Source organism: Cucurbita pepo, chromosome 6 (assembly GCF_057944985.1).
Source record: "Cucurbita pepo subsp. pepo isolate OVF chromosome 6, ASM5794498v1, whole genome shotgun sequence".
Taxonomy (NCBI): domain Eukaryota; kingdom Viridiplantae; phylum Streptophyta; class Magnoliopsida; order Cucurbitales; family Cucurbitaceae; genus Cucurbita; species Cucurbita pepo.
Genome location: NC_141803.1, coordinates 1,993,358 through 2,008,395, shown reverse-complemented (window position 1 = coordinate 2,008,395; position 15,038 = coordinate 1,993,358). Strand labels below are relative to the sequence as shown.

The following is a 15,038-nucleotide window of genomic DNA, read 5'->3' as shown; positions in this document are numbered from 1 at the left end:
AAACGTCTTTAGTTAAGTAGTGTAACACCCAAAAAAACGTCTTTACCTAAAAGAGCCTGTGTTGATATGTGGAGATAGTAGTTTTCACTCTTAGAAGCAAGAAACACGTAACGTGACTATGTTGTAGGGTATATGACTCTGATACTATTTAGAACAGCACAAGCTCACCGCTACCAGATATTATCCACTAGGGCTCGTTACATACCGCTGTCAGCTTCACAATTTTAAAACGTGTCAGCTACGAAGAAGTTTCTACATCCTTATAAGGAATGTTTCGTTCCGTTCTCTCCGAAAGTAGGAGATGAAGACAAAAGGCCGAACGAGTGAGGATATGAATGGAAAAAAAAGGTGGGGATTTCAAGGCGTGACTGACCCATGAGCTTACATTTTTGGACACACATGATTGTTCAAATCCCTTTATTCCAAATGCTTCATGTCTACATTTTCTCCCCAAATTTTCATCTCTCTTCCCTTTTCCTATCATATCATATAGCAAAATACGACGACGATGACAACGACAACAAGAACGACGACGACAAAGAGATCATGATGATGCAGTTTCAGAGTTTTGAAGAAGTTGAGTGTGAGAATCCCACGTTGGTTGGGGAGGAGAACGAAACACCCTATATAAGGGTGTGAAAACCTATCCCTAGCAGACGCGTTTTAAAGCTTTGAGGAGAAGCCCGAAAGGAAAAGTCCAAAAAGAACAATATCTGCTAGCAGTGGGCCTGGGCCGTTACAAATGGTATCAGAGTCAGACACCGAACGATGGGCCAACGAGCCCGAAAAGGGTAGACACGAGGCGGTGTGCCAATAAGGACGCTGGGTCCCGAAGGGGGGGGGGGGTGGATTGTGAGAATCCCACATTGGGTGGGGAGGAGAACGAAACACCCTTTATAAGGGTGTGAACCTTTCCCTAGCATACCCATTTTAAAGCCTTGAGGGGAAGCCCGAAAGGGAAAGTCCAAAGAGAACAATATTTGCTAGCGGTGGGCCTGGGCCGTTACAAATGGTATCAGAGCCAGACACTAGACGATAGGCTAATGAGGAGGTTGTTCCTCGAAGTGGGTAGACACGAGGCGGTGTGCCAGTAAGGACGCTGGGTCCCGAAGGGGGTGGATTGTGAGAATCCCACATTGGGTGGGGAGGAGAACAATACACCCTTTATAAAGGTGTGAAAACTTTTCCCGAGACGCGTTTTAAAGCTTCGAGGGGAAGTCTAAAGAGGACAATAACGGTTTCGTGAAACTATTTGAAGAACAAATTTACCATACAAAATCAGCACTCAAAATGTACATAACAAACAGCAAAACTAATTTACAAGAATATGATGTTATGTAATCAGTATAAGAGAACTCATCTGTGGAATGAACGATACGATACGCCGAAATCATCTTGGCCCGGATAGCTTCACCGCCGAAAGATATGCATCGCTGTTGCAGTCGGAAGGCCCGGAAGAGGTTCCTCCCTCACTGACTGATTTGAAGAAGCTTGAAAACAGGCGAGAACCGAGCGGGGAGGAAGTCGGAGGCGGAGGAACGACACAAAGGCCTTCGAGCATTTGGACTACTCGAGTCATCGGTGGCCTAAGGTGCATATCTTCTTGTATGCACCAAAGAGCAACTTTGATGGCTATAAAAACTCTCTCATCACCATCATTTATCACCAAATTTGGATCAAGGAGGTTTTCAAGTCTTCCTTCTTCAAGCATTTTAAAAGCATATGATGGGAAATGGCCTTTTTCCGACGTTTCGGTTGAGTCGAAGTTCTTTCTTCCCCCGACTATCTCGAGCAACACCATCCCGTAGCTATAAACATCACTCTTCTCTGATATAGCATAGTTCGTGATCCACTCCGGTGCTAGATACCCTCGAGTTCCTCTTAGTGTCGTGAAAACATGGCTTTGCTCGTGTGTCATTAGCTTTGCAAGCCCGAAGTCCGATACTTTTGCAAGGAACTTGTCATCGAGAAGCACGTTTTCGGGTTTGATATCACAGTGAATAATCTTCACGTCGCAATCTTCGTGTAGGTACGCTAATCCTTTAGCTGTTCCTAATGCAATATTGAACCTTGTGTTCCAATCTAACAAAAAATCTTCTTTGTTCTTCCTAAATATCCATTTGTCCAATGACCCATTAGCCATGTACTCATAAGCAAGAAGCTTGTGTGATCCTTCAGCACAATAGCCTTTGAGCCTAACCAAGTGAACATGATGGATGCTACCGATTATGCTCACTTCGGCTCGAAACTCCTTCTTCCCCTGACCGATCGCCTCCAATTTCTTCACGGCAAGCCGGGTTCCGTCCGGTAGAGCTCCTTGATATACCGACCCAAATCCCCCTTGACCAAGCTTCATCGAAAAGTTATTGGTTGCACTTTGAAGATCATCGTAGCTATAACGAATCGGTGCCCCGGTTAAACCATTCAAGAAGCTATCATCCTCGGACGTCTCGTGAGGAGTTCCGGGTGGTTTCTTCTTCATCTTGTAGTAACAAAAAGCCAAATAAACTAAACCACAAATGACGAACAGTGTAAAAACAACGATGATCGCCACGATATGAGAGTTCATTCCACCATTTTTACTCCGATCATTGTCGTCACTGCTACCTACATTGTTCAAGATCTTGATGTATGAAACAAAGTCATAGTTTTCGTTTGCATTTTGAAACCCACCTACGTCGTCCAACAAGAAACACTTCCCTGTTCGGTTTTCGAAGAACAACGCCCGACAAGAACAGTTGCTCATGCACGATTCCTTGCAACCATCTAAATCAGTCGTCGAAGTCGATGGTAGGAATCCAAGTGCAAAATATTTTAGGCTAAACCCCGTACTTACAAGCTCGATACTTCCATTCGAACGATCACAAGGAGACACAATCCCAGGCTGACAATTCGGATTGGAGCTAAGAACAGTAGGGCATTGGCATCGATTCCCACTATAACATATAAAATACGAGCCACACGGCTCCGGTGTGCTACAAGAGTCTTCAGGTATCCTAATACTCGACGCAGCACCGGAATCTTGAAGATTATAGAACGAAATAAAGCCATCGTCTCCTAAAACAGCAATCCAAGTAGCATTTTCATTCACTTTATTTGAGAAGATGAATTGCCAGAGCAAGACATTGTTTCGATCATAGAACTTCCAAGAGTTCGAATCAAGATTCACCGAGGAAACAGCTCCACCGTTCCGATTAACGGTTTTTCGATTCTCCTTAGCCATCGACCAGTAAGGCTGCGGGGGTCGAAAGCCAGCTGATAGAATCAGATCACCAGATATCATTTCAAGGGAATAACTCAAGTTATTGTTGCTAAGATCACTCACAAGTTTCATTCCTTCAACAAAATCCTGCCCTGATAAAAGGGTATCAGTTGGATAGCTAAAACTCTCCCAAACGATACCTCGATCGCTATCGTTTGCTCGTAAAACCAAATTCCCCGAGTTCTGCAACTCCAAAGCAGAAACCCCTTTGTCACTTGAATTTGTAGACCAAACAACCAAAGAACCTTTCATCAACATTGCATTTCCCTTCTCATCAAATGTGAACTTATCAGAATTAAGAACAGGGGAGGCCCTATTGGCCGACCAAACAACTCGTAAGCTGCCTGTGTGGATGATAGCCAGTGAAAACCTTGTAACATCTTGAGTAGTCACAAATCCAAACCCAAATTTAGAGTTATTGGACATAAGAAACAAGCCATCGTTATCAATCCAGTTCATCTGAGAGCCTTGAAACCCTGGAGAAATGTTCCCAAAACTCCTAGTACTTGCTAAGGATACTCCACATTGAATCAAGATGAACAGATAAAACCAGCTCAAAAAACAGATTAAACCACAAAAATTTGAAGAACCCATCACGAATTTCAGAATCAAGCTTCGACCCAGTTGAGAAAATCAATCAAATATGAAGAAAACAACGCAAAAACACACAAAAACACAGCGAAATGACATCAAATAGAGGTCAGCAACAATGGGTATTGACTAATTTTGAAATCCATGGAAGAACAAGACAACACTGAGCTTGAATGGCGTCCGATCAAGTCAATACTTGGGGAAGAAGAAGAACTTATCTGTGGAGATTGTGCAAAAGGACCAGAGCTCGAGGTTGTACGAGGAAGAGAGGGGCTGTGGGTGGTTCTTCTTCTACGCTGGTCTGAAAAGGGCAGAAGAATAAAGGATTGTTGGGAAGGAATTGTTTGTCCTGTGTCCATGTTGTGAGAGATACCGCCATTTTCTTCTCACCCACCAAAGGAAAGATTAGCAAAGCGTTCATATGGGGTTCGTCAGTCATAATATTAAATGATTTGCTTCCCTTTCTTTCTCTCTTTCTTTCTTCTTCTCCATCGCTTGGAAGATCCCAAAAGATGAAGATCCAAAGCCTTCATATATTATAATCTAAATTTGGTGTTGGGATCATAAATTTCTCAATTTTTTTTTTTTGGTATGATCATCATTTTAACTTATTGTTCTTGAATTAGGGGAGTTTTAAGGTTTATAATTCGTTCTTTTCTCGTCTAGAGTTCGATTTGAAAAATTGATAACGTACTGTTAAGGGCGTTCATAAGACTTGAGCTTGAATTACCCAATCGAATTTGAAATTTTGAAAAATTGAAAATTGGAATTGGTTAGTAAATTTTTTTTTATCAGGTCAACCAAACCAATCGATTACAACCCAACCCAAACTATAAAAGTTGGGTTATGTTAGATTTTTTTAAAATAAAAAATTCGGATTGGCTCGTGATATTTTTTGGTTGGGTCAACCAGACCAACCCAACCAGACCAACCCAAAAATAGAGTTATTACTTGAGCTATAGTACTTTTAATAGTATTATGTATTTGACTATACACTTGAGAATTTGAATTATCAAGGAAAATTTTGAAGTTTTTTATGGGTTGAATTTAAAAAATATTATTCTTTTAATTAAGCCATGATTAATTTTAAATAAAATTATATTATTCCAACCATACCAAAATAAAATAATTAATTTTAATTGGGATAATTTAATTAAATGGAAGGATAGTAGTGGGGGAGCAGATAGGTTGTAGTATATATATATATATATATATATATATATATATATATATATATATATATATATATATATATATTTTGTAGGTAATAAATAATGCAATTTTTATTTATATTTTCTAAGTTTGAAAAATATTGATACCCACATGCTTCAATCTTCTTGGTTGGTTGCCTCCAAGTTGAGTATTTATTTATTTATTTAATTTTTTATTGCACTTTGGAAAATTAAATTATTTTAATTCGATTCCAAACGGAAACCCCAAATTAATTATGTTTTGGTCGTATTTTTTTAATTTTTTATTTTCACAATTGGATAATAATTAAATTTATGGAGTATTTATTTCCCTGACATGTATCAATCGTCATCCCGTACTTATAATCTTTAGAATTTTTTAAAAATAGCAAAATTGGAAGTGCAGAACTATATTGTTAATTACCCAGAAAAAATTTATTCTTCCTGATTTGAAAATTAATGGATTTTTTTTAATGAAAATAATAGATAACCCGACAAATAATTTTTTTGATTAAGGCGAGTTTAAGGTCAATGCAGTGAAATAGAGCCTTGTCGAGTTTTCTCCCTTTTTTATTAATTCGAGGAAAATAATTCTTTTAAATATATATATATTGAAAAAATAAATTAAATGAGTTCATAAAATCTAGGAAATGAAAAAAAAAAAAAAAAAAAAAAAAAAAAAAAAAGCAACTAAATGGAAAATAGTGACAAAAGGACAAATTTGTCATAAACTTAGAAAACAAGCATGTGATAATTTTTAAAGTTTTAAGTAATTTTGTCTTCCTTGTGCTTTGCATGTATATATATATATATATATATAATATTATATGTCAAATTGCATGCAAATACCAAAAAGAAAATTAAAAAATTACGACAAAATCGTATAAAATTAAATTAAAATTTTAAACCAATTCAAACGAACTAGATAAGATATCAATTGTGTTTCGATAATTTTAAATTTGAAAATTTTTAGGTTTAATAAATTTTTAATGAAATTTTGAATGAACTTTAATTTGGTTTGAAAAATGAGGGAAAAGAAAATAGAAAAAGTCGCTTACTTTAAGACTTCGGCTTTTGTGCTCTTAAAGCACTCTTTCAAACATGGAATAGTCTTTGGAGAAACCAATAATCAATCAACTTTAGTGTAAAAATATTCCCATGTTTCAAGCGAATCAAGAAGGGGATACGAAATTGAATGCATCGTATGTATCTGTGGAGACAGAAGAAAGAAAACGTTTTGTTTAATTCGAACAGGCGATTATAAGATTATCTTGATATTGCATACATCTCATATTAATACTACGAAACTGACGTTTTGCTATCATCTAAACTAATCTTGCTAGATTTTTGATATCGGTAGGTGTCTCGATTAACTTACGTACATTTTTAAGAATTCTATGAAATGAATATTTGAATCGGTAGTCATGTGAACTATTCTCGAGAAGAAAACACTCTATTCTACAACATTAAGAGATTAAATTGTGACATGAACACTTGCATATAAAATGTCGTAAATGTTTCAAAATTACCCTTAAAGTAGAAATTTTACGGGATTCTTCCGTCCCGAGCCACACGGGAAGGAAAAATGAACACCCGAATCAAACATCCAAAAAGCAAGCAAAAGGGTTGAAGGGGGAAAGGTGAAGAAGGAACCTCAAAATCTCTTGAATGAGAGAACTTGGTTGTGGTGCCTTCCAAGCTCTCCTCACACACTCAAATACCCTACAGCCTTGTCTTGGGCTTTGGCTGGGCCTTTCCTAGCTCAGCTCAAGCCCAATAGTGGCGGGCTGTAAAATTGGGCCAGCTGAGAATAGTAACAAATGGGCCTGGACATTCCTTTTGGGCCGGCCTCCAAAGTGTCGGCCCAGTAAGATCAAGTTTCGATGTAGATTAAAAGATTAAAATATTGATGTTGATACTTGATATCGATGCAAGACAACTTTAACAAACATGTGAATAAAAGCTAAAATTCATGCCATGATTAACCATAATTTGAATCTCAAATGAATATTTTTGCCTTGGGATATACCATCAATAAGATAATTTCTTCGGTAAGATTGTTAAATTGGAATGAGATCAACTTGATTTAGGAGTTTTAGCATTTGTGAACTAAGAATTCACATAGCGTTTATGAAAGTTTCTAGATTCAACGAGTAATCATTACCATATCAACCCGGATACGTGTTGATTGTTTCTTAACTTACAAAACATTGAATTTCAATGACAAAGTCACCCAGAATAAAGTTTAGACAATGTTAGCAAGAAAACCAAACAGAATAATACCATTTGACAGATACATAGATAGCAACATTGAAGACATTTATAATATATAATTAGTCAATTCATGGAAGAAAGCAAATTAGACAACCAATTACAGGAATGTACATTAGACTGCAAAATCCAAATCAAGAGTACACGTGGCAATCGATTAGAGAATCATTTTACCTGGTTACTATGAAGAAAGGACTAAGACCATCAAGTTATCAACAAGTTGTGAATCTAATATCTTAACATCAAAGATCTCAAAGCAAATTTACAGAAGAGATCAAAGCATTCAAATTAGAGTAGGGATTTATGAGATTTCCATTATCAAAAGCCATAAAACAATATCAGCTGTCCACAGTCGAACAAAGTTCCCACACCACTATTTCTGGCACAAACAGCAGAAGGAAGCAAAAATTATATCATTTAGGCAAAGAAATACACTACAAATACAGGATGAACATAGTATATATATATGTGTGTAAAAGGCATGCGTAGATATCATTGAGGAATGTAGTAATACCCGCTGCCGTTCATCGGAGGCATCCCGTACGGCATCGGGGCCATTGGTCCGGCTGCCATGTTGTAGTAACCTGGGGGGTTACTCATTTTGTTCAAACTACTCTGCCCCTGCATCCCATCTCTTGCATACTGCTGCCATAGTTGCTGTTCCTGCACCAGCATATGCTGTTTTTTCTCCATCTCCACCATTTGCACGTATGAAGGTGGTGGAACGCTTAATGATGCAGCGAAAGGATCCTGGTTCACAGCCTGGACGGTTCCATCGGGAGCTGGAAGAGCCAGTACAGGAGTTTTGCTGTTTCCGGGGCCGGGCAATGCTACACTGCTAGCGCTTCCACCGCTTAGCTGTGCAGTGTTAGTGTGCTGCCTGACCATTCCTTGGTCATACATGCCATTTAGCAACAATGGGTCGAGTCCACCGCCAAGTGCTGCCTTCTGCCTCGATAAATTGCTGGCTGTCTCAACCAACGCCAACTCCCAATCGGCTTTGCCAGGTTCAGCAGCCGGGGTCTGCCAGGCAGAGGTTACTTCTGGCTGTCCATCAGAAGGGAAAGCTTCCCAGGATCCATTTGCGCCATTAGCTGCTGGGCCAGCAAACAGAGCCAGTGCCAGCTTGTTACCTTGAGCATCTGCACTAACTGCATCATCTCTCAGATTCACCAAGTCTTCCGTGACTTGTGGTTGAGGTATAGGTGCAGGCTGGGGCTCCGGTTCGGGCGGAGGTGGAGTATAATTTTCAGGTGGGGGAAGAGCCTTTATTTCATTCATATCAGGCACTGGTTCTTCCTCTTGAGGAGCGGGCGGAGGTGGCTCCCTCTCGGGGCTCTTTGGCGCCTTCCCTCTTTCCCTCAGAAATTCCTCCAATGTCTCTAGTAACTTGCTGGTAATTCTCTGCACCTCTGGATACTCAGAGGATCTAGCAACTCCGGTGTCTTTACACCAATTATAGAATGCAATTAGCTCATCAATCTGCTTGGCTGCACTACCATATGCATCAAATGCCTTCATACAGTCAGAATACTCCATATCAAAGAATTTGTCAAGCAAAACAGCCAAAACCTCGCAAATATCTGCATACAACTGAAAACTCTCCCTCACTAGGGGATACAAAGCATACAAAATCATCCTACTACTCTTCGCCAACCCCGTCGGTCGACACGACAAGAATCTATCCAACAATCTCTGCAAATGTCCCATCTTTCCGAAGATTCTCTCGATTGGCATTTCCCTCAATGGGGTCACAGGCCCCTTGTTACGCCCATGCCCCTCCCTCTCCATCGATTCCCCCACGTCACCAAAAGATCTCGACCTCCTCATCCCACCATGGTTTCCATACTCTCTCTCGCCCCTATACTCACCATAACCGTTATCATAGGGCCTCGGGGGCGGAGATCTAAAGTCATCTCTTCCATCAAATCTATCATCCCCACGGGAATTTCCCTTTGCACTACCACCTTTCTTTTCAAACAACACCAATTCCAACCGTTGATCCAAGTAAAATGCATAAGTTCGAATAAAAGCCGAGTGATCCCACGAGCTCGAATGAGCTTCATCCTTAAAGTCAGACATATTCAACAGCCTCGTACCCCTTCTAGTGGCATACAAGATCTCCTCCTGAAACACCGGGTCCCCTTCATTCAACAACCTATGCACAAGTATGAGTGCCTTGAGCGCCACGATCCAATCCCTCGTCTTGGCCAGACGCTTCGAAACCGCCACCACACACGCACTCACGTAGCCACGAGAATACGATGTCAGGCTCAAAATCTCCCGGATGTACTTCTCACTGGCCGGATCATCGTCATGGCTAGTGGCCTTCACGATCGCCACCTCAAGGTCCGGCGCCGTATTACTCGCAACCTTCGCAATTCCAATACTCGTCTGATCCTTCACCGCTCCGATCGCCTTCCGGATCGTACTAGGCGCCATCGCGACAGTCTCAACAAAACCCTCACCAAACTCCCCGCTTCCTCTCAAACTCGATCCTCACTCCCCTTCCTCAACAAACAGTCCACACAACTAAAAAATATCAAAACAGCAACAAAATGGTTACAACTCGCATAAATCAACCACTGAAATAAATCACAGCCAAAACCATCAAGAAAACAACCAAAACCATCAAGCTTACCAGCAACGGAGGCTGAATATCGTAGATCTGCAACAAAATCCCTCAGATCGACGCGACGGCCGCCGAATTGAAGGAGGCTGTGGAAGGAAACAGCTAGAAAAGCGAGGTGAAAATGCAAGGAGATGAGAGAGAAGAGAAGAAGAGAGGGAAAAAGCGACAAAGCGGAAGAGGAAAGAGTTGAGAGATTCGGAGCGATGTTATCGGAGTCGGTGTTTTGCAGTGGGAAATGGGTGGATCTAGGTGGGGGTAGTAGTAGCAGAGAAATGAAACCGATCTTGACCGTTCATTTTCTCCATCACAGATCTGAAACACACACAAATCGCTTAAAACCGCATTAATCCTTAAATACGGGACATTTTAGTTTCAGCGTACACAAATTTCAAACAATTTTAAAATTAGTTATAATTTTTATTTTTCTGAAAAAACTTAAAATCTAAATTTGAAATTTGGTGAAATAGAGAAAAACGAGAGACATTTTATGGAAGGTGGAGGCGGCGTGTCGGAAGAAAGGCATAATCGCGCATTCGACGTGTTCGGTTTTACGGTATTACGGCGGTAATTTTTCTTTTATTCTTAATTCTTTACCGCCGGCGTTGGTCAACACGGTCACTCTTTTATTGGAATATCATTATAATGTTCCTCGGTAAATCCAACTTTACCGTCATTTTTAATTCAATTGCGCAACTGTGGTAATTATTACCCCAAATATTAATTTATATTTGCAAGAATTTAAATTTTAAAATATTTATATATAAATCCATTTAGATTATTTATTAATGATTTATAATTCCTAAACTTTCAAAATTATAAATTTAATTCTTAAACTTTCATTTTTTTTTTAAATCACAAATCTTTTAATAATTTATTAAACATAAAATTTAGACTTATATCTAATACAATTTGAACTTAATAAAAACAAAATTAAACTTAAGAATTTTATATAATCTCGAAAGTTTAGAAATTAAATAAACAAATCACAAACTTCAAACACTAAGTATATATGATAAAAAATACTGATCCATATAATTTTATGACATGCTAATAGCATTTAAATCCAGACATGATTCATTAGACACCACATCAATTCTCGTCATAAAAATCATGATTTGTTCATATTAAGACATAAAAAAAAGTCGTATCTTATTAAGGAAACCTCACATTTCGAGATTCACATGACCTATTAAGCACCGACATCTAATTTTATTCATTGTGGGGAATATTTTATATTGGATCTAGTTCCCTAATTTAGTACATGTCACTATTATTTACCATATTGCTATATGGTATAAAATCCATGTGAGTTTAAATTCTATTTGTACCCTTTAGGGGACAAAAGGACAGTTTTGTTGGGAGGTACATAAAAATGAGTATTTACAATAATTTGGAACATATTACCTCATAGACTTCGTAGTATGTTATGTTTCCTCTCAATTGGAAAATATTTCTTTCTCTCACTCTTTTGCTAGTTGGCTAGTTGTACAATAAGCGGAAAAGTACATCACGGAAAGAAAGGTTCTCGCTCTCAGTAACAACTCAAGCCCACCGCTAGCAGATATTGTCCTTTTTAGGCTTTCATTCAAAGTTATAAAACGCATCTATTAGGGAGAGGTTTCCACACTTTTATAAAGAATGCTTCGTTCCCCTCTCCAACCGATGTGAGATCTCATAATCCACTCCCTTGGAGGCCTAGCATCTTCGTTGGCACACCGCACAATGACAGACTCTGATACCATTTGTAACAGCACAAACTCACTGCTAACGGATATTACCATCTTTAGACTTTTCCTCAAGATTTTAAAACGCATCTGATAGGAGAAGTTTCCACACCCTTATAAAGAGTGTTTCGTTCTCCTCTCCAACCGATGTAGGATCTCACAGTCTCCTATAAGGTCAACCCTCAACTACGAGCTCACTAAACAATGCTATGCTATAAGTCCTATAGAAGTTCAAGGTTTTTATCCACTATGGATTAAGAGGTTCAAAGTTAAGTATGTTAATTGAATTGCAAATTTAGCCCTAAATGAGGGTTGAAATTTCCTTAATAAAATAATATCCAAGACTATTATTTGAATTTCTTTTTCCTATGTGCCAGGACGGCAACATTCATATGATGTCGGTTTTCAACACTTGGACCATTATGACACCGCTATTCCCTTGTTTTCTCCAAGCTCCTTTTCATTTATTCTTAATGATATTTTAATATTACTTTAAATTTTATATAAATTTCAATTGATTTTCCTATTAAAAAAAAAAGAATAAAAAGCATGTATTAATATTTTTCATATAAATTTCGAAAATATATTCACTCTTTTCTAATTTAAAATTTATTATTATCACTAATAATTTAACCTTTTCTCCCAACCCTTGGCTTTCAAATTAGGACAAGGCTGATATTCTCAACGTTGTTGCCCCCTTAACTCTAGTCGAAGCCAACAAATAAGAATTAAAAACAATAATTTTAAATACCAAATCCATCAGGCAACAGATAATAAACAATTTCAATAATTTCTGGATGTAAATATTTTATTACTATGAAGCAGATGCGTACCTGTAAACCACATGCGAATTTCAGCAGTATTCCGCAGGGCTGCGAAGTCCAACAATCCACAGCTAAGAAGCTCCAATAATACCCATCAATGCCTGGTTCTTGAAATAAACTTTATGAAGCAAATAATTATAGTTGAATGATACTATACATACCCGTAAACTTTTTAAATTATAAATTTAATTTAAAAGCTTAAAATTATATTAGACATAAAATTTGAATTTATGGTCAAGAGAATAATTGATTTCTAACTAGTGACCGGATGAAAGTTTAGGAATTTAATAGAGCTATAACACAACGAGGAGAGTAAGGATGCCAGGCAAAGGTAGGCATCACTGAGTGTAGTAATACCCACTCACTCCTAACCCAAGGCATTCCATAGGGCACTCGAATCATTGGTCCCGCAGCGAAGTAACTCGAGTGGTTACTGATTTTGGTCAAACTAGTCTTGCCCTGCATCTTTTATCAAGCCTTTTGGTTAAACAAAAAGCAAAGCTACGATAACTTATGTTTAAAATAGACAATATCATATCATTGTGGAGGTTCGTAGTTCCTAACATTCATCACTTGTATACTGCTACCATATTTGTTGTTGCTCAACTACAAGTTGTAGTTTCTTCTCCATATCGACCATTTGCACATATGACGGAGGCGGGATGCTTTACGATGGGGGCGAAAGGATCCTGATTAACCGTTTGAATGGTTCCATCTGGGGCTGGAAGAGCCAAATCAGGAGTTTTGTTGTTGGTAGACTGCTAGCACTTCCACCACTTAATTGGGCAGTGCTGGTATGCAGTCTAACTATTCTTTGATCATACATGCCATTTAACAATAATGGATCAAATCCACCACCAAGTGCTGCTCTCTACCTCATTAAATTGCTTGCCGTCTATATCAAGGCCAATTCCCAATCCGCTTTCCCATGTTCAGCAGCAGGCGTCTGCCGTGCCATGGGTTACTTCTGGCTGTCGATTGGAAGAAGGGAAAGCTTCCCGGGATTCATTTGTGCCATTAGCTGCTGAGCCAGCAAACAAAGCCAGTGCCAGACGACTATGACCTTGATCATCTGAACTAACAGCATCGTCTCTCAAATTGACCAAGTCTTCTACGAATTGTTGTTGAGGTTTGGGCTCAGGAGGAGGTTCAAGTATAATTTTGAGGTGGAGAGGTAGAGCTTTTATTTCATTCATATCAGGCACTGGCTCTTCCTAGAGGTAAAGCAGGAATTAGTTCATGAAATTTCTCTCCATAATCCTCAACCATCTTTTTCTCGAAAAAAGTACACTATAGAGCCTCCCTTGAGACCTCTTTCTCCAGAGCTGCAATTGAATAGCCTCCCCCTTAATCAAGAATCAACTCTTTCTCTAGAGCCCTCGAACAAAGTATCCCTTTGAGGCTCACAACTTCTTTGTTCGACTGATTTTATTGGCATGATTAAGTTAAGAGCATAGTTCTGATACCATATTAAGAATCAGGAATCTCCACAATAGTACGGTATTATTTACTTCATAAGCAATGGAAATAGTGTTTCTTAGTCATAAACTCATGATTTTCCTCTTAATTAACCAAAGGAGAGTACTCCTCTCAGTAATCCTCAACAAGGTAAACGTTGCTCCTCCTCTCGATTCGTCAGTCTTTTGCTCTGTCCTTAACAAACGTATCCAATGTCTCCAATACCTTGCAGTCAATTCTCCGAACCTCTAGATACTTGGAAGACCTTACAACACCTACATCTTTACACCAATTTATAAAACACAGAGAGCTCATCAATCTGCTTCCCTGCAATATCATACGCATCAAATGCCTTGACACAGTCCGGGTGCTCCATACCAAGGAACTTATCATGCAAAAGAGCCAAGACTTCATAAATATCCGAATACAACTCAAAACTCTCCTCCACTAGAGGGCACAGCGCATCAAAATCATCCTACTATTCTATATGTCAAAATCCTCCTACTATTCTACTGTTCTATGTCGATACAGCTCTCTCAAACTCACTACTTCAATCACGATATAGCCCCTCCCAATCTAAGGATTCAACGAACACAAAAAAAAAAAAAATATATATATATATATATATATATACAGAAAAATCATCATATATCATTGTTCTCGTTCGAATCCATGAATCATTGGCTACAAACTAGCACTAAGCAATCGCATATTAAGAAAAAAACTGACAAGAGTTTATAAGGAGAAACAAAAAAACACGCTAAGCTTTCAAACTTACCTGCACGATAAGAATCCGATCGATCGTTAACGGCCTCGAATAAGCAAAAACGACATTCTTCAATCGCTGGAGTTTAAAAGCGAGCTGAAAACAGTTGTTCAGTGAGTGAAAGATAATAAAGCGAAGAAAACGCCGGAATGGCAGCGTAGAGCCACCGTACATTCCCGACGATCTCCTCGGTTTGTAGATTTTTGGCCGTCGGTGGCCGAAAAATAGGGAGGAAAATGAGCAGAGGGAGGGGGATTTACGCGGGGAGTTGGAGAACAGGCACGAGTTTTGGACGGGTGATTACCTTTTTATCTCCCTGT

General features: G+C 38.8%; 1 protein-coding gene and 2 pseudogenes across 2 annotated transcripts; all 3 read right to left on the bottom strand.

Moving 5' to 3' along the window:
* Positions 1-1,220: 1,220 nt before the first annotated feature.
* Positions 1,221-4,337, bottom strand: LOC111797710 (G-type lectin S-receptor-like serine/threonine-protein kinase SD2-5). Its single transcript, XM_023680818.2, has one exon. It carries the CDS (start codon positions 3,854-3,856, stop codon positions 1,391-1,393), a length of 2,466 nt encoding a protein of 821 aa, XP_023536586.2. The 5' UTR covers positions 3,857-4,337; the 3' UTR covers positions 1,221-1,390.
* A 3,265-nt stretch (positions 4,338-7,602) lies between these two features.
* LOC111797255 (putative clathrin assembly protein At2g25430 pseudogene) lies at positions 7,603-14,906 on the bottom strand (annotated as a pseudogene). The gene is made up of 4 exons (XR_015421413.1): positions 14,731-14,906; positions 12,504-12,612; positions 9,956-10,258; positions 7,603-9,846 (listed from the first exon to the last, which is right to left on the bottom strand). The product of XR_015421413.1 is annotated as a putative clathrin assembly protein At2g25430 pseudogene (transcript).
* On the bottom strand, positions 12,619-14,716 carry LOC111797257 (putative clathrin assembly protein At4g32285 pseudogene; annotated as a pseudogene).
* Positions 14,907-15,038: the final 132 nt, after the last annotated feature.

Bases quoted from the DNA above. Each gene is read 5' to 3' on its own strand.
- LOC111797710 (XM_023680818.2), bottom strand. From the start codon at position 3,856: ATGGGTTCTTCAAATTTTTGTGGTTTAATCTGTTTTTTGAGCTGGTTT.